The sequence below is a fragment of the Thamnophis sirtalis genome, unplaced genomic scaffold (genome assembly GCF_051295495.1).
Source record: "Thamnophis sirtalis isolate CommonGarterSnake01/CBP01778 unplaced genomic scaffold, rThaSir2_p1.2 scaffold_6, whole genome shotgun sequence".
Classification (NCBI taxonomy): domain Eukaryota; kingdom Metazoa; phylum Chordata; class Lepidosauria; order Squamata; family Natricidae; genus Thamnophis; species Thamnophis sirtalis.
Window position 1 is genome coordinate 12,905,689 of NW_028261386.1, and position 26,991 is coordinate 12,932,679.

The 26,991-nt window shown below is 44.8% G+C and overlaps 1 protein-coding gene across 5 annotated transcripts in view; it reads right to left on the reverse strand.

The window, feature by feature from the left end:
- CLIP2 (CAP-Gly domain containing linker protein 2) overlaps positions 1–26,991 on the reverse strand; it is a 74,361-nt gene that overhangs the window by 21,998 nt on the left and 25,372 nt on the right. For 3 of the 5 annotated variants that reach the window (XM_087717214.1, XM_087717212.1, XM_087717211.1), the window contains 5 exons: positions 18,325–18,538; positions 15,521–15,718; positions 13,062–13,165; positions 10,738–10,798; positions 8,627–8,731 (listed from right to left, as the gene is read on the reverse strand). In XM_087717214.1, the coding sequence (XP_087573340.1) occupies positions 8,627–8,731; positions 10,738–10,798; positions 13,062–13,165; positions 15,521–15,718; positions 18,325–18,538 (682 nt within the window). The remainder of the gene's footprint in view (positions 1–8,626; positions 8,732–10,737; positions 10,799–13,061; positions 13,166–15,520; positions 15,719–18,324; positions 18,539–26,991) is intronic. The other 2 variants (XM_087717216.1, XM_087717213.1) reach the window with 1 other exon arrangement.

Genomic DNA, 26,991 nt, shown 5'->3' on the forward strand with positions numbered 1-26,991 from the left:
AGCCCAGGGGTAGGTTTCGGCAGGCTCTACTACTGGTTTGCTCGTGGGTTGTGCTGCATTGCCGCACATACGCAGAAAAATTGTTCTGCACATGCACAGAAACAAAAAACAAGATGGCAGCGCCTATGACACGACCCAGAGAACTGGTTTGGGTGTGCAGCAGGCCTGGATTGCTGCCAGTTTCAGCGACCGAGGCCACCAAACCACTACCAGTTCAGCTGAACTGGTAGGAAACCACCACTGGTCAAGCCCGAATTTGACATTTTGTAATTCAGTGAACAGCATAACAACCGCTTATTCATAAGAATTTCAGTGATACCTCTTCTACTTTAAAAGAAATGTTTAAAAACAAATTCTTTTTTTTGTCAGATTGAATTAGACTTGGTAGAAAATAAGGCAGCCTCCCAAATTAGGATTCCATTGCACCACTGGTCTGATGCAACAATGCAAAATTTTGACTCTATTCCCCTCTATTAACTCTGCAATCATCTTCACCACCAATTAGATCGGGGTTTCTCAAACTTGGCAACTTTAAGACATACAGACTTCAACTCCCAGAACTCCTCAGCCAGCATGCCAGCCAGCTGAGGAATTCTGGGAGTTGAAGTCCAATGCCTTAAAAGTTGCCAAGTTTGAGAAACCCTGCGGATTAAATACCTCAAGACTTGAGAGTTTAAGCAGGCATGCTGGGCAGCTTTTGAAAACTTACTCCTTCAGTCCCAGCATTCTCCATCTTGAAAACAAACCTTTTGTTCAGCCTAGGGGACTGCTGAAAGTACAAAGTAAAGTAAGAATAAATAAATAAATGAATGAATAAATGAATGAATAAATAAATAAATGCCATCATTCTTGTCAAGCGATATATCAGATTATTTTCATAAGGCTATTAAAAGGCATTTCAACTCTCAGCCCTAAATTGCTAAATTGGGCCTTGCCAGATTTGCTCAATTGTTCTATAGTCATTGATGCTTTGCTCACTGCATGTTTTACCCTGGTGTAAAAGGATGTATCAGCCATCCAGCAAACCAACCAACCAACCACCAGCCACCCTCCCACCCACCCACCTACGAGAATTGGTTAGAAGTTATTAACGGAAATGTTCCAAAGGAATGTGTAAGGAATGGTGCTGGATGTATAAGCAAATTGCTGACCATGGTTAATGTTTAATGATGGGCTTATAAGCAGCTGGGAAACTGATGGGGCACAGCACATTCGGTTTATGAATCATGGTAAAAAGGAAGTAGAGGGAAATCTGGCAATATGGACTGCTCCACTTGAATCAACTCCAAGACTACCTCTAAAAGTTGAAAGTTAGAGAAGGATACAAAAGTTCCTGATCCAAACTTCTGCTTAATAGAGGAACAGAATAGAATAACAGAGTTAAAAGGGACTCTGGAGGTCTTCTAGTCCAACCCCCTGCTTAGGCAGGAAACCCTACACCACTTCAGGTAAAGGGTTGTCCAATCTCTTCTTAAAAACTTCCAGTATTGCAGCATTCACAATTTCTGGAGGCAAGCTGTTCCACTGATTAATTGTTCTAACTGTCAGGAAATTTCTCCTTAGTTCTAAGTTGCTTCTCTCCTTGATTAGTTTCCGCCCATTGCTTCTTGTCCTGCTTTGGATTGACTCCCTCTTCTTTGTGGCAGCCCCTGAGATATTGGAACACTGCTATCATGTCTCCCCTAGTCCTTCATTTCATCAGTCTAGACATACCCAGTTCCTGCAACCGTTCTTTGTATGTTTTAGCCTCCAGTCCCCTAATCATCTTTGTTGCTAATGAAAATCAGGGCATCTCCCAAAGAAGTACAAATTTGTATTTGTTTGGGAGCATCTGCCTGTCTGTTACACAATAACGGATGTCACTATTGAACTGCTCTTATGTCTCCAACGTTTTCTCCTCGGGTTTACCTGAAATCTACTGTCCTCTACCAAAATCACATGAAATCTAATCCTGAGATGAGGATGGCTCTAAGACAGTTGGTCTTTTGGAAGGTCAAGAAAACCTGGCAGTATGCCCCAATCGGGGGTCCCAAGTATGTGAAGGATTCTGTTTTCTGGCATTTTGATACCAATGAATTATAGCATCTCTTGGCTACTATTTATATTTTATTTATATTTATTTTATTCCATATTTTATTTCTTTTTTGATATTGTGTTTTATTTTTTATTTTTTAAATGATAGTGTCAGGCCTGCAGCCATCTTTTCTTTTGGATCTTTGGCCTGCCACACTTTCTATTATTCTACTATGCATTTTCTATGGTGGGAAAACGGGAGGGGGGATTGTACGGAGTTAGATGCTATGTAGCCAAAGCAAAATTCTTTCTAGAAAGCCAAGGTCATCCTTTGTCTTTGCACCTCTGCGCCTGACCGGAACTGGACGGGTGGAACTGCCAGCGTGGCAGTGGGAGATTGGACCATGTGATAGACTTGTGGGTGTGGGGGCAAGGTCTTGAACTTTCAACTGGGTGGGGAAAACCGGGAAGCTTTTAGATTCAGGTTTTCCCAGATGGGCCAACATGGCTCTCAGCGGCTTTCGATACCATCGACCATGGTATCCTTCTGCGACGACTGCGGGAGGTGGGGGTGGGCGGCACTGTTTTACAGTGGTTCTCCTCCTACCTCTCGGACAGGTCGGTGTTGGTGGGGAGGGAGAGATCGTCCCCGAGGCCCCTAACCTATGGGGTGCCGCAGGGCTCGGTTCTGTCCCCCCTGCTATTTAACATATACATGAAACCGCTGGGCGAGATCATTTGGAGGCACGGGATTAAGTACCACCAATATGCGGACGATACGCAGTTGTATCTGTCCGCCCCGTGCCAACTCAATGAAGCGGTGGACGTGATGAACCGGGGCCTTGAGGCTGTTAAAGACTGGATGAGAGCTAACAAACTGGTGCTCAACCCGGAAAAGACCGAGTGGCTGTTGTGTTTTCCTCCCAAAAATTCGGCTAACGTTCCATCAATCAGGCTGGGGGGGCAAAATTTACACCCCTCAGACAGGGTCCGCAACTTGGGAGTCCTCCTGGATCCACAGCTGAGTTTTGACCACCATTTGTCGGCTGTGACCAGGGGGGCATTTGCCCAGGTTCGCCTGGTGCGCCAGTTGCGGCCCTACCTGAACCGGGAGGCTCTCACAACAGTCACTCGAGCCCTTGTGATCTCTAGGCTGGAATACTGCAATGTGCTCTACATGGGGCTGCCCTTGAAGAGCATCCGGCGACTTCAGCTAGTTCAGAACGCGGCCGCGCGAGTGATCATGGGCGCACCACGGTTCGCCCATATAACACCGATCCTCCGTGAGCTGCGCTGGCTACCTGTTGATCGTCGGGTGCACTTCAAGGTCTTACTTACCACCTATAAAGCGCTCCATGGTAGTGGATCTGGCTATCTGAGAGACCGCCTCCTGCCAATTACCTCCCTGTGTCCCATCAGATCGCACAGAGTTGGCCTCCTCCGAATTCCATCCGCCAGTCAGTGCCGACTGGCGACTACGCGGAGGAGAGCCTTCTCAGTTGCAGCTCCGACACTATGGAACAACCTCCCCGTGGAGATCCGTACCCTCACCACAGTCCAGGCCTTCCGCACAGCCCTCAAGATCTGGCTATCCCGTCAGGCCTGGGGATAGGATTACTCTCACCCCGCCCGAATGTTGAGTGAATGTTGTGTTTTTATGGTTAATTTCTTTTATTCACATTTCTTTTTCTTTTAAGTCTTGTCTTCCACTCCCTTCCCTCCATTGCTGTAAGCCGCCCTGAGTCCCCTCAGGGAAAAGGGCGGCATATAAATGTTGAATAAAATCTAAAAAAAATCTAAATCTTAATAAATTGGAACTCTGAGCAATACTTTGCCTTGGACTCTGATTTACTTTTGGATGCTATTTGGAACCCTGACAGATAGTTTTCAGTCTAGAGTCCGGTTTGAGGTGGACGGCTACACAAATTAAAGAAACAAACACTAGAACTCAAAAATACCAATGTAATCTTATTCCTTGGGGCAGCAGAAACTAAAGCTTTGGCTCTCCCCATGTTTACAGCAGCAGATCACATGGACTAGATGATTGTTGGCAAACCTTTTCGGCACCAAGTGCCAAAATGGGAGTGCACATGGGGGAGCGCCGGAAACCGGACAGCAGCTCCCCAGCGCACACATGTAGGAGTGCCGGAAACCAGAAAAGCAGTTCCCCGGACACCTGGTCTTCCGGTTTCTGGCACGCATACATACTTGAAGGCCAGCTGGCCGGCACGCATGCACGCGCCAGAAACAAGAAGCTCAGCTTCCCGATGTGCGCATACGTGCCAGGGAGCTGCTCTTCCGGTTTCCGGCACTCCTGCACACACGGACCTGCATGGAACCCAGAAGAGCAATGATCAACAGCTGGTGTGCCCTGAGAGATGGCTCTGCTTGCCACTTTGTCACGCGTGCCATAGGTTTGCCATCATGGGTCATAGATGCTAATCTTAAAAGAAGCCACATTATATTTTAGTGTGATAGATGAAGCTTATCAACCGAAGGAATTTTCCTAAGTCAAATCCAACTTTCAACATGCTTTTCCTCTCTGAAAGTAAATTGCCCCAAATATTCTAAAACATTCATTCACTCCCCAAACATGCTTCTGGGTGAACCCAAAGGGCCGAGCTTCATTCCCATAAAATTCCTCAACTGGTGGTTGTTGTTGTTAGTTGCAAAGTCGTGTCCAACCCATTGCAACCCCATGGACAACGTTGCTCCAGGCTTTCCTGTCCTCTAACATCCTATGGAGTCCATTTAAGCTCATACCGACTGCTTCGGTGACACCCTCCAGCCACCTCATTCTCTGTTGTCCCTTTCTTCTTTTGCCCTCAATCTTTCCCAGCACGAAGCTCTTCTCCAGTGAGTCCTTCCTCTCCAACTGATGAGAAGGAGCAAATCGGTTTTAAAACCAAAAATCTTAAGAACAGAGATCAGTACAGGTCTTTTAAGTTGCCCCTAGCCTAGACAGTCAACATCTGGACAGCAGCAGTTACACAGATGACACTTCCCTACATAACCAAGAGATGTAACCCCCCACTTTGAACAACAACTATGTTTTGAAAATTACCTCCTCTAGTTTAGCTGTTTTATCCATATTGCTATTACCTTTTGTACTGATAATTTTCAGGGGCTTTTTTGGAGGGAAGAACGGGTAATAACAGCACAAATCGATTCATTTTTACTTAGGTTGTTGAAGTTATTTTTCACTCATCCCCAGTAGCTCAAGGCAAAATTACAAACACTTAACAATAATTCAAATTCAATCTAACAAAACCATTTTTTTAAAAAAGAACACTAGGAAGAAAAACTCCAAAACTGCTTTCCCAGTTTGTATATAGAGGTAATAATGAAAGAAACAAACAAAAATTGAATCATTTTTTTGTATATATGAGTCCTATGTCTAGTAACAAAACACTACACCTCCTTGATCACAACAGTGGCAAACTATGGAGAAATCCTGGCATCATCAGAGGCGAAAATCACAAATTAAAAATACTGCACATCGTAAAGGCTTGTTTTCCTTTTAAAGATAGGGCAGATTTCACAAAAGATTGATAGTTGGGGTTGAAAACCAGTGGTTTTTGGTACAGTGGCTAACTTAGACTAAACCTATGAGAATCTTCGGTGCCGGTTAGCCTCCCACTCCATTAGAAATTCACTGGGTAACTTTCAGTTTCTCTCCTTCTCTCTCACCCAATATAGTATGGTGGACTAGGGGCAGGAAATCCTGGATCTAGTGTCCCTTAGTTTACAGAAGTTTCCCCGGAGACTTTGGGTCAGTCCCAAGAGTCAATGCGGTATACCGCTACAGGTGGTGATGTCAAACCTGAAGCTGACCTGACCGAAGCCGTCTTGGAAGCTTCAGTGTTGCCACACTGGAGCTGAGGGATAGGGAGGGGGGATTTGAGATAGCTGGGCTTTTGTAGGCAAAACAAAATACTTTCTCTTGGGAACCAAGGACATTCTCATAACTGGTCAGAGGAAGGAGGAGCGATGTCACCAGGCAACCAGACAGCGTTACGATTGGGCCATGTGACTGATTGTTTTGAGAAAGTGACAAACTTTTACTTTTAATTTGGTGGAAACTGCGGGAACATTGAGAGTCGGTTTTCACCAGATCTATGCCAATATGATATACTCAATAAAGCTATTCTTTGAAGAATCCATCTGCCTTAGAGTTTTGCTTGCTGTGGCTCTATTACTTGGAACCCTGAGAGGTGAACTATAGTACTCCTTGACTTTTAACCATTCATTTGGCAACCATTCAAAGTTCTAATAGCCCTGAAGAAAATGATAACCAGAATATGTATCCTCACAGTTTGATCAAAATTTGAGTATTTACAATGGCTGCAGTCCCCCACACGATTGGTAAAATTGAGCACAACTCACTTAACACCTGCCTTACTTAGCAACAGAGATTCCACAATTATGACCCAATTATGTGGTCATAAATCAAGGACTACCTGTAGAAGCAACACACTCCTTGTTCTAATCTACCTTCAGCCGTTAAAGTTCATAAGGGACTGGCTTTGGATCAGTCCTTCTCTCTGAGTCCAACCTACCCTCAAGGGGATCCTAGTATGAGGAAAAAATAAAGGGAAATCTCCACAGAATTACTTCAGTCTCTTGGAAGAAATCTAATCAAAATCTAATCTAATGAATAAACTTTATATAAAAAAGATACCCAGAAGCTATGTCTAATTACGCGATTAAGTAGTATGAATGAAAATACAACATCCTAGAAGACTTAAGGCCCAAATCTAGAATTCCTGGGTTCTAGCTGCTGAGTGGGATTTTAATTTGGAAATTTCACATATTTCTGAATCTTTTATAGCAGTGGTCTCCAACCTTGGCAACTTTAAGACCTGTGGACTTCAACTCCCAGAGTTCCTCAGCCAGCAAAGCTGGCTGAGGAACTCTGGGAGTTGAAGTCCACAAGTCTTAAAGTTGCCAAGGTTGGAGACCACTGTTTTATAGGATTGAGGTGCAATTATCCAATTCCAAATCAGTCCCCAAAAAAAGAGCTATCTTGAACTATCTGTGAAGCCTTATTTTTTAGCTCATGGTAATGTCATTAGATACTATTAGTGTGCGCAAAGACCAATGTATCTACTACACTTGTCTGCAGTTTGATTGGGCCTTTCAAATTCTCTGTTCCCTTGGATGACTCCACAGGGACAAAATTGGGGTCCCAGGCATGAAATACACTCAAGGCTTTGAATATGACTTGACAATACATGTAAGCCTATTCTGAGTTATTACCATGTTTCCCCAAAAATAAGACACGGTCCTATTTTCTTTTGACTCCCAAAATAAGCACTTGGCTTTATTTTCGGGGAGGTCTTATTATTTTTGAGGTGCAGGAGGTGGCGAGTGTGGTCACCTCATGGCTGCTGCTATGTTGCAATATTTTCAGGGAGGGCTTATTTTTGGGGGAGGGCTTATTTTAGCGCATCACTCAAAAGCCCAATTGGGCTTACTATCCAGGGAGGTCTTACTTTCAGGGAAACAGGGTATCCAAATGGACAATTATATAGAATCCTCCTGTACTCTCAGGATTAAAAACGAGCAGGCTATTAGATTAAATTGGGGTAGATGAAAAAGGCTACACAAAAAAAAATCTTCAAGGATCCAGCTTCATCCCAGTATCTAATGCCATCCATTTCGACAAGAATCCTGATACCTACATGCTTGTTTTTACCATGCTTTCCAAAAGGCTGAACCTGCAGAGTTAAGTTATGATGCAGAATTCCTGGGGGCCCAAGCAACTCTGCAATGGTGATGGGTGAATACAGCTTGCCATTTACCAAGAGCCAAGTCACGTGCACGGAAAGAGCTGGCGAGGGGTTTCAGGCGATGAAAAAAAGGGGAATGAATTGTGCCTCCTCCTCCTCCCTGCTCTCCAATGGGGTGCGATGGTCAGATTAGAGACAAAAGAATAGCCTCTTATTCATGGGATACCACCATGAAAAGACACAACCACTTGCAAAACCAAACGGCTACCATGTTTCCCTCAAAATAAGAGAGGGTCTTATTTTCTTTTGATCCCCGAAATAAGCACTTGGCCTTATTTTCAGGTAGGTCTTATTATTTTTGAAATGAAGAAGGCGGCGAGCGTGGTCATCACATGGCTGCGGCTGTGTTGCAATATTTTCAGGGAGGGCTTATTTTAGCACATGCGCTCAAAAGCCCGATTGGGCTTATTATCCGGGGAAGTCCTATTTTCAGGGAAACAGGGTATCATCAGGTAAACAGCTTTCTGTATTCAACCGATGATTATTGTTAAGCTGGATGACGGAGTGGCAAAGTTGGTCCAATCCAAACAATAACATGAAAAGCTGCAGAATGGAAATCAAAGGGAGGATTTGTTGTCCAACAGACCAAGAAGGCAAAACTACGAAGTATTCTCATCTCCAGAGAAATGGAGAAGAAAAGATTGTGGAGAGCGGGGGAGTAATTGCAAAAGAAGATGTTAACATGAAACATGGAAGCTCAAATTAAATAAAAATAAAAACAAAACAACTATAGGGAATTATCGACATAGCCAGCAAGCAATTGGATCTGCAGGCATTGGCTAGCATGAGGTGAGGGCAGCAAAGGTGGTTGGGTGGATTACCCTGCTCTCCTCCAATTCTCTGAGAAGCTTTGCTGCCTGGGTCTTCTCAAACAGGAGGCTCTGTTCGAGCTCCCGTATTCGAGCATGCTCCAGCTGCGTCTGTGTCTGGTCACACATCAGGAAGGAAACCAAAGGAAGAAAAGAAAGCAAACAGGAGAGAACAAGGGAATAATAATAATAATAATAATCATAATGGAGATGCCTGCAAATTATCTTCTTCAGTATACAAAGTGAAGAAAGACAGTTTACACAATAGGGGTGGGGGAGAAGGACCAGATTGGTAAAGACAGGGACAGCCATCCACCACAAGATGTAAGGTGTGAATGCAACAATTTTGCAAGAAAGACAGTTTTCAAGTAAATCCTCTTCACAACTGCAAACACGGACACAAACTCGTAAAATGCATTGGTATATCTCTCATGTCACAACTCCAGTTGAATTTCCCTCCCAAACAGCTCAAACAACTGCGCCAGATTATTGACAATAATCATGTCAATTATTGGTCTAGAGACAAGATGTTCAGCCACAATTCATGTCAAATCCATCTTAGACATACCAAAGGTGTTTGTTTGTTTTTCAAAAAGGCAACAGGATGTTGATTTTTCCTTGAAGACGTGGTGCTTCTGATCCAAGAAGCTTCTGGATGAGAAACGCAACGTCTTCAAGGAAAAACAAAGTCCAGTTGCCTTTTGAAAAATCTCCTTTGGAACAACCATGTCCTGGTTGACTGAGAATCTCCATGGACATCCATTTTAGAAGGTCACCGAGCCTGGGAACTGCTGCCAACTCAGGTAGGTTTAAAGGTAAAGGTTCCCCTTGCACATAGGTGCTAGTCGTTCCCGACTCTAGGGGGAGGTGCTCATCTCTGTTTCAAAGCCGAAGAGCCAGCACTGTCTGAAGATGTCTCCGTGGTCATGTGGTCAGCATGATTAAACTCCAAAGGCACATGGAACGCTGTTACCTTCCCACCAAAGGTGGTCCCTATTTTTCTACTTGCATTTTTACATGCTTTCGAACTGCTAAGTTGGCAGAAGCTGAGACAAGTAACGGGAGCTCACTCCGTTACACAGCGCTAGGGATTCGAACTGCCAATCTTTGAGTCAGATGCATCGGGGGAGCAATTTTTGAAAAGCATTGATCTTAGGAGTCTCTCCTTTGCATCCATCCTAGTGTGCACAATCCATTTATCTTAGGGAGCATAGTAAAAAAAATTGATTGTGGCAATTTTTGTGCATTTGGACCACGAACAGAACATCAAAATTAGGCTACATTAACTCAGCCTTTTTTATCGAGGTCAGACTGCCAGCAGATGTGCATGAATGCTGTTTTAATTGGTGCTCAACATGATCTGCATTCCTTTATAAATTAAATCAAATTTTAATCAAGGAAGAGATATGAGCAATTTCCTATATCAGCCTTCCTAAAGCTTGTGCCTTCTAGATGCGTGGGAACTGGGCTATCATGATTGCTAATGAATGAAAGGAGCTGAAATTCAACACATCTAGAGCACTAGAGCATTTACTTGGGAGCAGGTCCCATTGAAATCAGTAGGGCTTAGTTCTAAGTACACGTGTATAGGATGGTGTTGATAACTATTCAAAACAGTAAAACATCTCCTAGATGAATATAAGAAACCTGTTGGGTTTTATACAATCTTTGTTGAAATACGAGTTTACAAAGTGGAGTAAGCTGGAGACACCATTTCCCCTACTTACTAGATACTCAAGCAGATTCTGTTTAAACTAGAAATAAAACTAGAATAGGGAAATGCACAGACGTGATCTTCACCTTTGCTTGTGATTTGATCTGCACACTAATTTACTGAGCCAAACAAGTTCCAGAATCGTGCAAAATAAGCCAATAAAAAATGGGAACCCCTCCGTTCAGGGATTGACTGTAAAAACAGACTAGTCGTATTCTCCATGTGGGAGTCCCAGCAATGTTATTTTGTCTTTGCCATTCTGCAAAACACACGTAAAAGCCTGCATTAGCCAATCAAAACTCAATTTATTAAAAGATAAAGAGATGACAGAGAATAAGTGCAGAGGAGATCATCAATCTTTCTGGCTATTGTATAAAGTCTAATAAAGGTCGGTCATGCTGTCGATTACCTCCAAATCTCCCTTCGTAATGGATTCTTCCTCAACACGGAACTGTAAATCCTCTACCTTCCTGTAAAAGAAGGGAAAAGTCAGAAGAAAGAGGTGGAAAAATTTCCAAAGTTATTACATCCACCCTCTTATAGCAAGTAACTCAGATTATGAAATGGAACTCAGACAAGCTGATTTATTGCTGTTTATAGAATGATCATCATTGCTAATGTTCTTTTTTTGGTCTCTTTGAGTCAGTGTTGTCTCCTGGTGACATTTTTGACAAATCCCTGCAGTTTTTTGGCCAAGATTTTGGAAGTAGTTTTCACTGCCTCCTTCCTAGGGTTGGGAGAGTGAGATTGCCCCAAGGTTACCCAGCTGGCTTCATGTTCAAGCCAGGACTAGAACTCATGGTCTTCCAGTTTCTAGTCTAACCAGGACACCAAGCTGGCTCTCTCCTGTTGCCTAGAACACTGATGGCTAACCTTTTCCGGAGTGAGTGCCCAAAGCGCGTGTGCGCACATGCATGTGTGCGTGCCCCCAAACCCCCAAAATGCAATGCACACGTGTTCCCCCCCACGCCCCCCCACCCCCTGCACATGTGGCTCCTCGCATGCACCACACCCCCGGATATGCACGGCAGAGACCCGAAGACCAGCTGGCTGGTGGGAGGCGCACGCGCACATGCGCAGTAGAGCAGAACTGGGGCAACAGTTTGCGTGCCATCAGACAGGGCACTGTGTGCCCACCTCTGGCACATGTGCCATAGGTTCCCCATCATGGCCCTAGAACATTACAGGTCATCCTTGGTTAATGACCACTTGCTCAGTGACTGTGCGAACTTGGGAGAGTGCTGAATGAGTGGTACAGGTAGGCCTCGACTTACAACAGTTCATTCAGTGACCGTTCAAAATAACAACAGCATTGAAAAAAGAGATTTATGACTGTTTTTCACACTTATGACCACTGCAGCATCTCCATGGTGATGCAATCAAAATTCAGAGTCTTGGCAACTTACTCATATTTAGGACGGTTGCAATGTCACAGATCCCCTTTTCTGCTATCTCCTTTTCTGACCTTCTGACAAGCAAAGTCAAGCTGGAAGCCAAATTCACTGAACAACTCTGTGACTAACTTAACTCTACATGGGGCTGCCCCTGAAAAGTGTTCGGAGACTACAACTGGTCCAGAATGCAGCCGCGCGAGCGATATTGGGTGTACCGAGATACACCCATGTTGCACCTATCCTCCGCGAGCTGCACTGGCTCCCTATCGGTCTCCAAACACGCTTCAAAGTTCTGGTTATCACCTTTAAAGCCCTACATGGCCTAGGACCCGGATATCTGCGAGACCGTCTTCTGCCACATACCTCCCAACGGCTGATAAGATCACACAGGATGGGCCTTCTCCGGGTGCCGTCGACCAGACAATGTCGTCTGGTGACTCCTCGGGGGAGGGCCTTCTCTGTAGCTGCTCCGACCCTATGGAATGATCTACCCCCAGAGATCCGGACGCTTCCCACTCTCTCGGCCTTCCGAAAGGCTACTAAAACCTGGCTATTCTAGCAGGCCTGGGGCTGATGACCTCATGAATGAGGTCCAGCCCCGCCTAGATTGAGTGCATGAAGTTTTTTTTTTAATCTGCTTTTCTTCTCTTTTTTTAATTTTTATCTTTGATGTATTTCTGTAAGCCACTCGGAGTCCTTCGGGATTGGGCGGCATATAAATTCATTAAATTTGAATTTGAATTTAACCATTGCAGGGAATCATTTAACAATGATGGCCAGACCAGTTGTAAAATGGGGCAAAGCTTACTGTCTCGTTTGACAATGGAGATTTTAGGCTCACTGTTGGTCATTAAGTCGAGGACTACCTATACTTCTGACTGGTACTTGGAATTCAGACCCCACTGCAGCATTCCCATGGTCCTGTGATTGCAATCTGTTCAATACTGTTTTGTTCAATAACCAAGATTCCAGTCCCAATTGTGGTTGCCAAGTCCGGAATTACCTGTAACCCACTTCAATATTAATACCTTGTCACCAACAGCAATAGCACTTATATACCGCTTCACAGTGCTTTACAGCCCTCTCTAAGCGCTTTACAGAGTCAGCATCTGACCCCCAACAATCTGGGTTCTCATTTTACCTGCCTCGGAAGGATGGAAGGCTGAGTCAACCTTGAGCCAGTGAGAATCGAGCTGTTGGCAGTCGGCAGAATTAGCCTGCAATACGGCATTCTAACCACTGCGCCCCCAAGCTTGATTATTTGCCTTCTCCTAAGGCAAACAAGCCATATTTCACATCCATTCTATTTTCAACTCCCCAACCCTCAAACTCCAGATACCTTTTCTCCTCTTCTAACTGGTTCAGCAACTCTACTTTCTCCTTCTGCGCTGCATCCAGCAAGGCTCGTGCTCTCTGCAAATTTCCCTCGGTTTCCGTTATATACTAAGAATGAAACAAAAAAGAAAGCCCAATCAATTTTCCAGCATTGTACCAGATTATACACAGACGTAATTTCACCAGTCTTACCTTTTATTCTTGCCCATTAAGAAAAGGAAATGACCGAAATAAATGAACTTGGAAAACATTTGTTTCCCGTGGGATTTTACCTATCTCCCCCGCCCGCACCCCACAGAAGCTTAGGCAATTTCCCATTACGATGCCAACCAGAATTGGGGCATATTTACTTAACAGTTTTATTCAACATCTAAGAGTTCCTGCAGGAATTGCCTGGTGGTCTAAAAGTCAAACTGTGTTCATGCACAAATACATGTGGCTTAATGGAAAAGCATAAACTCAATCACAACAATAGCAGATAGGTTTAATCTACATCAGGGGTGTCAAACTCTATTTCATTGAAGGCTACATCGGGGTTGTTTTTGACCTCAGAGGCTGGGTTTTGGTACCCATCTGTTTGAAGTTTCAACGGCACCAGGGGTGGGTTTCAACCGGTTCGCTGCGGTCCCCGCAAACCGGTTGGTCAGCGAACCCGGAAGTAAGTAACTTCCGGGAACGGCGAAGGGCCCACCCGCTTGCCCACGCTCCTTACCCATTTTTGACGAGTTCTGCGCTTCCACGCATGCTCAGGACGCATACAGCACCTGCGTGATCCTCCAGGAGCAGCTGGAGCATCGCACAGACGCTAGTACGCATGCGTGCACTGCGCACGTGCACGAGGACGCCGCCGGCCCCGTTCCAACCGAACCAGTTGGAACGGGGCGAGAAACCCACCCCTGAACGGCACTGAAAAAAGTGACGTATAACGCTTTTTCACACTTATAACTGTTGCAGCACCTCCTATAGGTCATGTGATCAAAATCTGAACGCTTGGCAACTGGTACATATTTGTGGATGGTTGCAGTGGCCCAGGGTCATGTGATCACTTTTTAGGGTTGCTCTCACCATGACCTTCTGACAAACAAAGTCATTGGGGAAGCCAGGCTCACTTAACAACCCTAACAACCGCAGTGATTCACTTATCAACTGTGGCAAGAAAAGTCCTAAAATGAGGCAAAACTCATTTAACAACTGTCTCGCTTAGCAACATAATTTTTTGTTCCATTGTGGTCATCAATTGAGGACAGCCTGCACTCTGTTTCGGGCTAGGCTTCCTGACCTTGGCAACTTTCAGTTGTGTGGGCTTTAACTTTCAGAGTTCTCACCAATGACCCTGCTGGTTCTGGAATCCTGGAATTTGAAGGCTGTCCACTTGGACATTGCCACGGTTGGGAAAGCTCGCTTTAGATGACCCTTGGTGAATTCCAAATAACAAATGATTGTTTCTGTTAAGAATGATGGACCTATTTTGTGCTTGCAAACCAAAGTCATACTTAGTGCTTAATAATGAATAATTCATAGTGTTATATATCAGATGCTTTTCCTTCTAGGCTTCCTGTCAACCTTCTCAGGTAGACCTGACAGAAAACACAACCAGAGAAACCAATTCTACATTATTGTAAAGCTACGTTAATAGAATCCTGCAAGTCTGAAATTTCTCCTGCCATCTCCTTTACAGCCTGAGAACCTGAGTGTGGGAACCTTTTAAGCAGGGGTGAAATGCTACCAGTTTGCCTGAATCCATAGTAAAAAAAACAACGCTACTGGTTTGAGTGAACCGGTATTTCCAACGATCAGCTGTGATGCTCGATTTATATAAGCTAGAATCATCAGATTTCCTGCTTTCTAACTAATCTAAATTGCTGATTCCTGCCCCTCCCCTGCTGTACTAGTTACCTTTGCAGGCGTGCTCGGTAGCAGGCTCTGCCCACCCGCCCGGATGTCATCACATCCGGTTTTTGAAGCTCTGCGCATATGCGGAAGAGCCTGCGCAGAGGTGGCGCTTGCATTCACATTTGCAAACTGTAGGGAAGGTAAGTTGATTCCACCCCTGCTTCTGCACCTCTTTCTCTGCCCTTTATGCATCTGTATGCTCTGTCTCTTATATGACCATTCGCTAGGCAGCATCTCTTCCCCCATCTCTCAAGGTCATTCCCACATACTGTGTTTCCCCCAAAATAAGACAGGGTCTTATTTTCCTTTGACACCCGAAACAAGCGTGTGGCCTTATTTTGGGGGAGGTCTTATTATTTTTGAGGTGCAGGAGGCGGCGAGCGTGGTCACCTCATGGCTGCTGCTGTGTTGCAATATTTTCAGGGAGGGCTTATTTTGGGGGGAGGGCTTATTTTAGCACATGCGCTCAAAAGCCTGATTGGGCTTATTATTCAGGGAGGTCTTATTTTCAGAGAAACAGGGTATCGTTGCCCTTCCTGTTTTGGTTCTCACCTGCACAGCTCTACCTACCTGCTCGTGCTGAGCTTTCAAGATGGCAATCTCCTTCTCCACCTCACAGATGCGGCTGGTTGCCTTAGCAACTTCAGCACGCTCCAGGTCACGCTCAGCCAGGAGCTGTTCGATGTGCTGCTGCTTTTCCTTCAATGCTTCCTGAAGGGCTGTCGTGCCAGAGATCTTCCGGGCATAGCGAGAAGATGTCTCAGTCAGCTGCAGAAGGAGCATTGGAAAAATCACAGTGGAGAAAATTCAATTAGCCACTTCCTTTATGTCCTTAACATTGCTGCAAAATTCAGCCCGAACACATAAATGCATTTAATAAATGATGGACAGGATGAGCTCTTCCCTATATAATCTGCCCTCAAAACTAACCACTATCATATTGAGTTTTAGATGAAGAACTGAGGAGAGAAATGAAAATGGTGTTGGGGTCAGCCGGGCCAAAAAGGCAGTCTCGACAATTGAGTTCACACAATGCATTTGTGATAAAAGGTACCTTTGATGGGTTTTTGCTTTAAATGTTATGTGACTCCAACCATTGTGGTTTGGACATCCTGATTTATGGCTTAGAACTTTCTGTGAGTCAATTATGATTTAAAACATAGTTAACAGGAAATGGCTCAATGCCATGTATGAACCCAGTCACCATTTCCTCTTTGACCATACGGCCAAGAACAATGGTGGTTGATGGCGGCCATCTTGGCAGAACCAACAGGGCTGTAGGTGCCAGTGTCAGGCCTGCAGTTATATCCCTTTTAGGATGGTTGGCCTGCCACACTCTCTCTTATTTCATTATGCTGTTTCATTAGTGTAGTAGTTGGGAGGGGGGAATAGAAAGGAGTAGAATTGTGGAATGTGTTGTTGTCATTCTTTTCTAGAAGCCCTAGGTCATTTTTTGTCTCCGCACCTTGGCACCTCACCGGAACCAGCTGGGTGGAGATGCCAGCGTGGAAGAAGATTGGACCATGTGATGGATTTTTGGGTGTGGGGACAAGATCATGAACTTTCAACTGGGTGGGAATCTGAAGTAACTTCCAGAATTGGGATTCCACAGATGTGCTAAGATGTCTTTAAGGATCATTTTGCCTTGGACTCTGATTTAATTCTACATGATACTTGGAATGCTGACACCCAATTTGTCCATCTCTCTTTAAAAACTGTGTGTTTCTGAGAGAGAAAAACAATCTTAAGTGAACAGTGTTTTTCAACCTTGGGAATTTGAAGCTGTGTGGATTTAACTCCCAAAACTCCCCAGCCAGCATGCTCGCTGGGGAATTCTGGGAGTTAAAGTTCGCTGCTTCTTCTTTGTCTTGTGCCATATCCATCATTGGACATTGGCAATCATATTGGTGATCTTATTTTTATCAACAGCCACATGAAAAAGTGTTGCTGAGTTTTGTCCAAACCAGTCCCTTAGATTTTGAAGCCATGATGTTCTTCTTCTGCCTGGACCTTGTTTGCCTTCAATTTTTCCTTGGAGGATTAAGTGAAAGATTTTTCTGAGTGTCGCATCACATGTCCAAAATATTCTAACTTTTGTTTTTTTTAATGGTTTTGATGACTCCCTTTGGCTTTCCCAAGTAGCTTAGCATCTCATTTCTGATTTTGTCACCCCAACTTATACGTAACAGCTGCCTGTAAATCCACATTTTAAATGCTTCTAATCTCTTCAAGTGGCTTTCTGTCAGAGGCCAACTCTCCACTCTGTAGAGCAGGATAGAAAAGATGTTGTCAGTCCTGGAAGCCATCTTTTTTTGGGGGGGGGGAAATCTTCAGGGCTGACACATTTAGCGCTGTGGGAAACTGGGAGGGGGGATTGTATGGAATTGGGGAGAGATCTAGCCCTAACTACACACTTTTCTCTGAGAGTCAAGGATATCCTGCTCTGAACCTGGAGTGGTATGACTGGGAGGCATCTCCAGTTGGGACGGTGCCTGATTGGGCCATGTGACGGACATGTGGGTGCTGGGCAGGGACTTGGACTTTCTTTTGGGTGGGGGAAACCTGTAAGTGTCAGATTCGGGTTTTCCCAGATGTGCCAATATGGCGTCTCTAATAAAATGGAACTTTGAGGAACTTCTAGCCTCGGAGTTGTCAGGGTTCCAAGTAACACCCCTAACAAAAGAAAACACTGAGGCTTGAGTTTCCTCAAAGTTCCATTTTATTAGAGACGCCATATTGGCACATCTGGGAAAACCCGAATCTGAAAGCTTCCAGGTTTTCCCACCCAGTTGAAAGTTCAAGATCCTGCCCCAACACCCACAAGTTCGTCCCATGGTCCAATCTTTCACTTCCATGAAGACAGATTCCTCCCATCCACATCCGGCCAGGTGCAGAGACAAAAGTGACCTTGACTTTCTAAAAAGAATGTTGTTATGGCTACACATCACCCAACTCCGTATAATCCTCCCTCCCATTTTCTCACAGTAGAAAAGGAAAGCTGGCTTGCAGGTCTGACGGGAGTCTTCCTTTGTTGGGGGGTGTTATTTGGAACCCTGACAGATGTAGCATCTGACAAGCCTGATTTTCAATCTTAAGCTTATGTCATTGAAGTCCACACATTTCCCAATCACTAAGGCTGAGAAACATCTCTCTCAACTAATGGGAAAGGCATGGCTAGCCCAGTGATGCTATGACTGGAACTTGGATGATCACTGAAAAAGGCATTTTAGAAAAAGGACAAATGACACATATGCATGTTGACATCATTCACCACATCTGTTAGGATTGCGTAATTCATGGGGCCTGCATGATTACAACCTGATGTATGAGACATTATGAAGGCTTATTGTGGATCCCTATGAGGTGAACCTTACCAGTCCACTCCGGCTGGGCCTTCCCCCTACGGAGGAGGCCACGGAACTGACAGAGCTGATGGACGAGCTGCTGGGACTGTGGGTCAAGGCTGAGACTCCCATGGCCATCCTCTTACTTTTCTTCGCTTTGGCTGGGCTGGTGGATGGGAACCCAATCCGGATGACCTTATGGATAGGAGCAAAGAGGCCAAACTTTGGCGGGCACTGAAAATATCTGGAGATGAAAGAAAAGAGGCCGTTTTCAGCAATTTTCCAGCGTAAAACATTTCCAGTTTCACATTCTCTTCTCTACTGTGTGCGTCAGTTATGAATTTAACATGCTTCACAGAGATCAGCCAAGCTGAGAACATACAGCCCTTTTTGGATTGTGAGCCATGAGTGGGCGGACCAGGTCAAAGAAGCTTGATCTGATTAAATCAAATTAAAGTAAAATCCAGCTAATGGAATGACTCCCCGTATATTTAACGATTTCCTCTTCGGTCAAATTAAAGAATTGAAGAATGATTTTGTGAACAAGTGTAAATCCATTATCAAAGCCCAACTCAGCTTTATGGATAAATAAAATAAACCATAAACTCTGTGTGTGGATTTATTTACACCAAACACTACTCTCTTTGTTGAATCTGTATTCACCACTCCATTGTTCTTAAAGTGTGACATCTGATGCAAAAATCACCAGGATCAGGGCTTTGAGATTATAATCACATACAGCTGATTTTACCCTTCCAAGAGACACCAAAGAGGCTATAATTTACAAATATAATATGCAAGTATTTCAAAAGGAAACAAAAATATTTTTAAAATACCTGATAATCGAAACACTACAGTACTTACTACATTGTCGTAAGTACAATGTACTTACTACAATGCCCAACAAAGCATAATAATGTAGGTACACACAGATAGTCCTTGACCTACAACCACAATTGAGTCCAAAACTTCCACTGCTAAGCAAGACAATTGTTAAGTCAGCTTTGTCCCATTTTATGACCTTTTTCCACTGCAAATCACTGCAGTTGTTAAGTAAATAATACGGTTGTTAAGCAAATTTGGCTTCCTCCATTGATTTTGCTTGTCAGAGGCCAGCTGGGAAGGTTACAAATAGTGCTCGTGTGATCCCAGCAGAAGTAGGTTCCTATCGGTTCGGACTGGTTTGGACCGATTCGGCTGAACTGGTAATGGTTTGGCGGCCTGGGTCGCTGGAACCAACATCGACCCAGGCCTGCCACGCCTCCTATGGGGCCACCATCTTGATTTTCGGTTCTGCGCATGCGCAGAACAATTGTAATTGCACAAATTTAATTTTTTCCTTTTTTTAACATTTTGCGCATAAGCAGACCTATTTTTGTGCAAATGCATATGTGTGAGCGAAGCGCTCGCACAAAATTTTTGCGTGCACCAAATAGGCAGTAATGCCGGGAGCAACCCACCACCCCCGGATCCCAGGACAATGCAATTGTCATATGCCAGTTGCCAAGTGCCCACATTTTTATTTATGGGGATGCTGCAACGGTTGTAAGTGTGAAATAGCAATAGCAGTTAGACTTATATACCGCTTCATAGGGTTTTCAGCCCTCTCTAAGCGGTTTACAGAGTCAGCATATTGCCCCCCAACAATCTGGGTCCTCATTTTACCCACCTTGGAAGGATGGAAGGCTGAGTCAACCTTGAGCCGGTGAGATTTGAACCGCTGAACTGCAGAACTAGCAGTCAACTGAAGTGGCTGTAGTACTGCACCCTAACCACTGAGCCACCTTGGCTCAGTCATAAGTCATTTTTTCAGTGTCATTATAACGTCAAACCGCCACTAAATGAATGGTTGTTAAGTTGAGGACTACCTATATTTTTTAAAATAATAATGGCAACCTAAAATGTATAAAAGTTGTAATGTAATTGTCCTCGACGTACAACCATTTGTTCAGTGACGGTTTGAGGTTATGGCAGGACGATGCAAAAGGAATTAGGACAGGTGCCCTAAATTATAGCAGTTTTAGCACCCCAGCTACAATTCTGATTAAAATTCAGGGGCTCAGCAACTTGCCCACACTTATGACTGCAGGGGTACTTCTGCACTTCCCTGCCCACCTATCTCCCCCACATCTGTAGATGTTTGGCCACCCTGCACAGCAGCATTCCTGGATGACCGCAAAGGGGCTGGGACTGAAGAAGAGACACAAGGACTTCAGCAGTCTCAGTCAACTGCCACCACCTACCCCTACGCCTCTACTTCAGCCCAGTGCTGGAACTGAGAAATAGTGCCTCAATCCTAACACCATGGCCAGCAACCCCAACATCAAAGCACAGAAGCCCAGCTGCCCCCCTACTGTCTGGGTCTCCATAGAACCTGCCTAGACCAGCTGACCTTTGGTGTCTTCCTTCCACTGCATGCCCAGCCTGAATCTATATGAAGCAGCTGCTGGCCACACCAGGCCTTCCTCCCAAGGCCACTCACACACATGCTTCAAATAAATGGTAAAAGGTAAAGGTTCCCCTCGCACGTTATGTGCTAATCGTTCCCGACTCTAGGAGGCGGTGCTCATCTCCGTTTCAATGCCGAAGTGCCAGTGCTGTCCAAAGACGTCTCCGTGGTCATGTGGCCAGCACGCCAAAGGTGCACGGAACGCTGTTACCTTCCCACCAAAGGTGTTTCCTATTTTTCTACTTGCATTTTTACATGCTTTCGAACTGCTAGGTTGGCAGAAGCTGGGACAAGTAAAGGGAGCTCACTCACTAGGGATTCGAACTGCCAAACTGCCGACTTTTCTGATTGACAAGCTCAGCGTCTTAGCCACTGAGCCACTCCCTCTATGTTTCCAACAGCACATCATTCTAGCTGGACTTGGGGAAGATGGCCTCACGTGACCAAAAACAGCTGCCTCGCAGAGGGCCAGGAGAGGCACAATTCATCAGCAGCGGGAGCAAGACGACGGGGAGGCCGGATGCCAAGGGTGAGAATGGGACTCCACGGGGGCACTTTTTGCAAATTCTGCAGTTTTGTGCCTCACTGTTGGAAGCTTCCCAGGGTAGGGTAGCTGTGAACTGAACTCTTGAAGCTTCCTGGGATAAAGCAACTTGCACTGCAGTGTTTGAGCTTCCTGGGACATGGCAGTTTTGCTCCACTCTGCTGGACAGGATTGGGGTGGCTGAAATTTCCAAGGATGGCTGTGGCTTAATAACAAAATCTGTATTCAAAGACATGAGTGGTATAATGAAATTTGGAGGATGGCAACAAATGATAAATTAACAACAGAAATTAAATTTAAAAAAGGGATGATTAAAGTAAATAATTATAATGAAATATGGTTTTTTTAAATAAAATCAGTGCTGGTGGAAGGCAACGCGAAAAAACCTATTCAAAAATATATGTTGTTTTGGAGGGTATAAGGGCACAATTGAAATATATTGTATATCTTTTAGTTGTTATAGATGAAGAAATATAAGGGTGGGAGTGCACTATAATAATTTTTTTTGTCCCCCTTTTCTTTCTTTTTCTTTTTGTATTTACTACGTTTGTATTATTTGTATTTAAAAAAATAAAAAATACAATAAAAAATCGACAAAATCTGTGTTGTTAAATTAAGGACCCAGTTCTGGAACACTTTCTATACATTGCTAACAGCATCTGGCTGCTTGAGTCACTGGTCCAAATCCTCATGGGCAGAACCAGCCAAAGTTCCAGGTTTTGTAGCTGCTCGTGAAGGCATCTCCTTCATATAACACACTCCCTTAACTGTGGATAATCTTCAGTCCATCTGGACTTCCAAGGGGTTTCCCCAATGTCTTTGTCCACAGACTGACCAAGGAGGAAGAGGAAGTTGCTGGGATGGTGAAGCCCCAAAGCATTCAGCCACGGCATGACAGACAGCCCCACAGCTGTGTGGATTGGGGGCTGCTTTCCAATCCCTCAAAACAAGGGGCGGGTCAGCCCAATGGGCAGAGATGGGAATGAACAGGCAATTGTGGGCAGATGAAGGGGAGGGGAGTCTCTTACCTGGGAAGACGAGGGCTGAGAGGGATCAAGGCCAGAATTGCTTGGATGGGGTGGATTTTGATTAATAATGGCATCCTGTTAACAATGGCGACAGAGAGTGCCAGATTGCTACCCCTAAGCAATGCAATCTCCTGACATTGGGCTTTGTGGCCACATCGCTTAGCAACAGAAATTCCAATTGCAATTGTGGTTGCAAGTGAAGAACTACTGCCAGTATTAATAAACAATGATACTGTATGATAACATTCTATGCCTATGTAATTTAGCTTTGGCTCTCTCTCCCTCTGTCCCTCCCTCCCTTCCACCCTTCCCCCAACTCCTTATTCTTACCAACAATATACTAGCCCAGTGATGGCTAATCTTTTTGCCATTGTGTACCAAAAAGGGGGGGGGGGAACCTAGGGGAGTTGTGTGCAGGTGTGCCTACACCCATAATTCTATGTGCGTGACCCTCCTGAACATGCGCACGCTACCCCACCCCCATGCATGCATGCGTGACCCCCGCTCTCCCCCCCCCGTGCTTTTGTTGTGTGATGGTGGACCCATTTTTTGCTCTCTCCAGGCTCCAGAGGCATTCTAGGAGCTTGGGGTGTGTGTGTGAAAATGGCCTCCCCCGCCCTCCCGGAGGCGTCCTCCCACCATCGGTCTGTCCACTTTTCTGCAGCTTGCCTTAATTTTCATTCTCTTTTTTGGGGGGGAAAGCTGCCATTTCATTCTCTTTTTTGGGGGGGAAAGCTGCAGCAAGTAGTGAAAAAGCAAGGGAAGGTTTTTATAGTAGTGAAAAGTAGTGAAAAGTAGTAGTGACAAGTAGTGAAAAAGCAAGGGAAGGTTTTTATAGTCCTGCCAAGTCATTGGAACGACCTCCCCGTGGAGATTCGTACCCTCACCACCGTCCAGACCTTCCGCACAGCCCTTAGGATCTGGCTATCCCGTCAGGCCTGGGGATAAGATTCTGATTCGCCCCACCCGAATGTTGAATGAAAGTTGCGTTTTATTGTTTTATTTTTATTTATGCACTGTCTTATGTTTTTTGTGTTGCACCCCCCTTCCCATGTATTGTAAGCCGCCCTGAGTCCCCTCAGGGAAAAGGGCGGCCTATAAATCATAAATAAAATCCAAAATCCATTGTTTTGCCTTCTGGCCAAGAAATGCAACAGCAGCTCTATTCCTTTTGAAAATCTTTGGTTTTCCAAATCTCCATCTTCTATAATTTTGGATGACTACAGTTCCCATCACTCCTAGACTGCCCATTGGCTGTCCTAACTGAGGATAACGGGAATGAAAAGTCCCATTATCAGAAAACACTGCCCTGTTTCCCTGAAAATAAGACCTCCCCGATAATAAGCCCAATCGGGCTTTTGAGCTCATGCACTAAATAAGCTCTCTCCACGCGTGCCACAGGTTCGCAATCATGGTACTAGCCAGTCTTTCAACATCTACCATGTTTCCCTGAAAATAAGACAGGATCTTATTTTCTTTTGACTCCCAAAATAAGGCCTTATTTCCGGGGAAGTCTTCTTATTTTTGAAGTGCAGGAGGTGGCGAGTATGGTCACCTGCTGCCATATTGCAATATTTTCATGGAGGGCTTATTTTCGAAGGAGAGCTTATTTTAGTGCATGAGCTCAAAACCCCGAATGGGCTGATTATTGGGGAGGTCTTATTTTCAGGGAAACAGGGTAGTGTTTTCTGATAATGGGACTTTTCATTCCCGTTATCCTCAGTTAGGACAGCCAATGGGCAGTCTAGGAGTGATGGGTGCTGTAGTCATCCAAAATTATAGAAGATGGAGATTTGGAAAGCCAAAGATTTTCAAAAGGAATAGAGCTGCTCTTGCATTTCTTGGCCAGAAGGCAAAACAATGGCAGCTTTCCCCCCCCAAAAAGAGAATGAAAATCAAGGCAAGCTGCAGAAAAGTGGAGGGACCGAGGATGGAAGGGCGGGGAGAATTGCCAGTAATAAGATGTGGCAGCAAGTAGTGAAAAAGCAAGGGAAGGTTTTTATAGTCCTGCCAAGTCATTTGCCCAGATGTGAGCAGCTGTTCCAGAACATTGCTTCTAATTTGTGGACACCCACAAGCACACACAGAGAGCTGGCAGCTGTCCCAAACTGTCTGCCTCCATAGAGGAGGAATTGCTCAAGCATTAGCATTGAAAGCTGAAGGAAAAGTCTGCCATGCTGAGGGGGAAGAGGCCAGCTGCAATCCACAGCTTCCACCTGCCTTTTCCAAATAAATACAAAAACACTTCTCTGGATGCTTTCAACAAGATGTCCAAAAAAAAAAAAAGTGGTGGGTTTCAGTGGCAAAGCCATTTCCATGCCAAGCCATTCCTTGGTCTTCCATACCACATAATGACATAGCAATCAACAGAGCAGTCTTCTCTAATCTGGCGTTCTCCAGATGTTTGTGTTCTGACCAAGAGCATGAAGCAAACTCCTGGTCCCTTTTATTAATTTACTGTGAATTCTGCTCATTCACATCCAGCAAAGTCTTTCAAGGGAGGATTTAAAGCCACAGACCTCATCTGGCTTGGAGAACTGACAGGCCAATATCTGCAAAACTTGGCAAGGAGTCTCAGAGAGTCATGAACCAATTAAGCAAACTAATTTGTCTCCTGCAAATTCCACTCCCCTTTCACTCGTCTGGCAACTCTGCACATGCGCACACTGGGAACAGGCTCCAGCTGTTCATCTGCCTCACTGATGTCCGACTCTGAAGGCAGCTGATAACTGTCATACGGCTCTGGCCCACTCTCTGCCTCTGACACAGAGCCCTCAACAAAGCCTTCCCCAGACTCCAGGACTGACCCATGTTCCTCCCCAACCTCCTCACTGTCCGAATCTGTTGCCAGCTCCACTGGCCACTGGCAAGCCACAACAGTGCAACTCCCAAGATTCATAAGCATAACCTCCTCATTATCACAGACCTTAATTTGCAATTTGGCTCAGTCTACAAATCTACTCCTGCTGCCCTTGAAAGGCTCCAGAAAGTTACTAGTATAAGGGAAGAACCAAAACAAGGAACTGACTGATGCATCCATGCCGGCTGAGTCAAAGTGTATCTCTCTGATGAGTGTCCTCTGCTCTTGTGGGTGTATTGTGGTGACAGCCATGGATAGCTACTGTGTAGTGCTGAGTGCCAAGAAACCTGGATACCCCGTTGATTTTCCACTGTGGCTAGAGCACCTGTTACATCAGGGCTTCGTGCGAAATAAAAACAAAAGAACTATAGATTTACAGGGATCTATTGACTTACAACCATTCATTTGTTTAGTAACTTTTCCAAGTTACAATGGCACTGAAAAAGTGACTTCTGATCGGTTTTCACACCTACGACCATTGCAGCATCCCCATAGACATAGGATTAAAAATTGGGTGCTTGGCAACTGGCATGTACTTATGACAGTTGCAGTGTCCTGGAGGTCATGTGATCACCATCTGTAACCTTCCCAGCTGGTTTCTGACATGCGAAGTCAATGAGGAATCCAGATTTGCTTAACAAATGATTCATTTAATGCCCGGGGGGCATGAAAGGAACCTCCTTGAAGACGGCATTATTTTTAGCAATTGGGTGTCCCCTGGGCAATGGTGGTATCACCAGCAAATCATTTCAGCTGAGAAGAACCCTTTGGTTAGCTTTCTAGGAGCTTCTGACATGAATATGGACAACACCCACAGTGATTCGCTTAACAAATATGGTAAAAAAAGATAGGAAAATAGCAATAGCACTTAGACTTATATCCCGCTTTACAGTACTTTTATAGCTCTCTTTAAGTGGTTTACAGAGTCAGCCTATTGCCCCCAACAATCTGGGTCCTCATTTTACCCACCTCGGAAGGATGGAAGGCTGAGTCAACCTTGACCCTGGTGAGATTCGAACTGCCAAATTGCAGGCGGCCGGCAGAAGCAGCCTGCAGTACTGCACTCTAACCTCTGAGCCACCGCGGTTCATGGGGCGTGAGCAAAGTGGGGCAAAACTCACTTGCCTTGCTTAGTAACAGAAATTTTGGGCTTAGTTGTGGTCATAAGTCGGGGACCATTTACACTTCAACTGAGGAAAATGTGTGTGTGTGTGTGTGTGTTTTAACCCAAAAGAAGACAACATGATCTGGGGATCTACCAATTTATTTCAGGCCACCCATGGTTCATTAGAACCAAAGGTTAGAAGACCATACTGGTTTCCTGTTTTGGCTAAGCAAAACAAGACGAAGGCAGTATATTTTGTTCTCTCTCTCCCCTACCACACTATCATATCTCACTATCTCCCAACCATCTTCTAAGCAGTTGTCGGCATCCTTCACTTCTTTCTCTCTAGCATATTTTTCTTTGGTTGTAGACCACCCAAGAACACTGACTGTGTGCATAAGGACAAGTAATGCACGCAATGTTTTGCACTGTTCCAAGAAGAACATTTCAAATCTCAATTATTTCAAATTATGGAAAGGCAGAACATGTGTCAGCATCCTTAACAGATCTCTCTGCATACTGCAGTGTCAACACCTGCTCAAGGATGCCTCACACTAAATCAGTGACAGGCATTCATCCGTGCTCAGACAGTATCTTAGGAGGAAAATCAAGCCTGACAAGAAAACAATGAGGGCATTCGGCCCATCGGACCTTGAGAACAGATGGGATGGGGAGATATAACAAGGCATCCCTGTATGCTCTGAAGAAAGC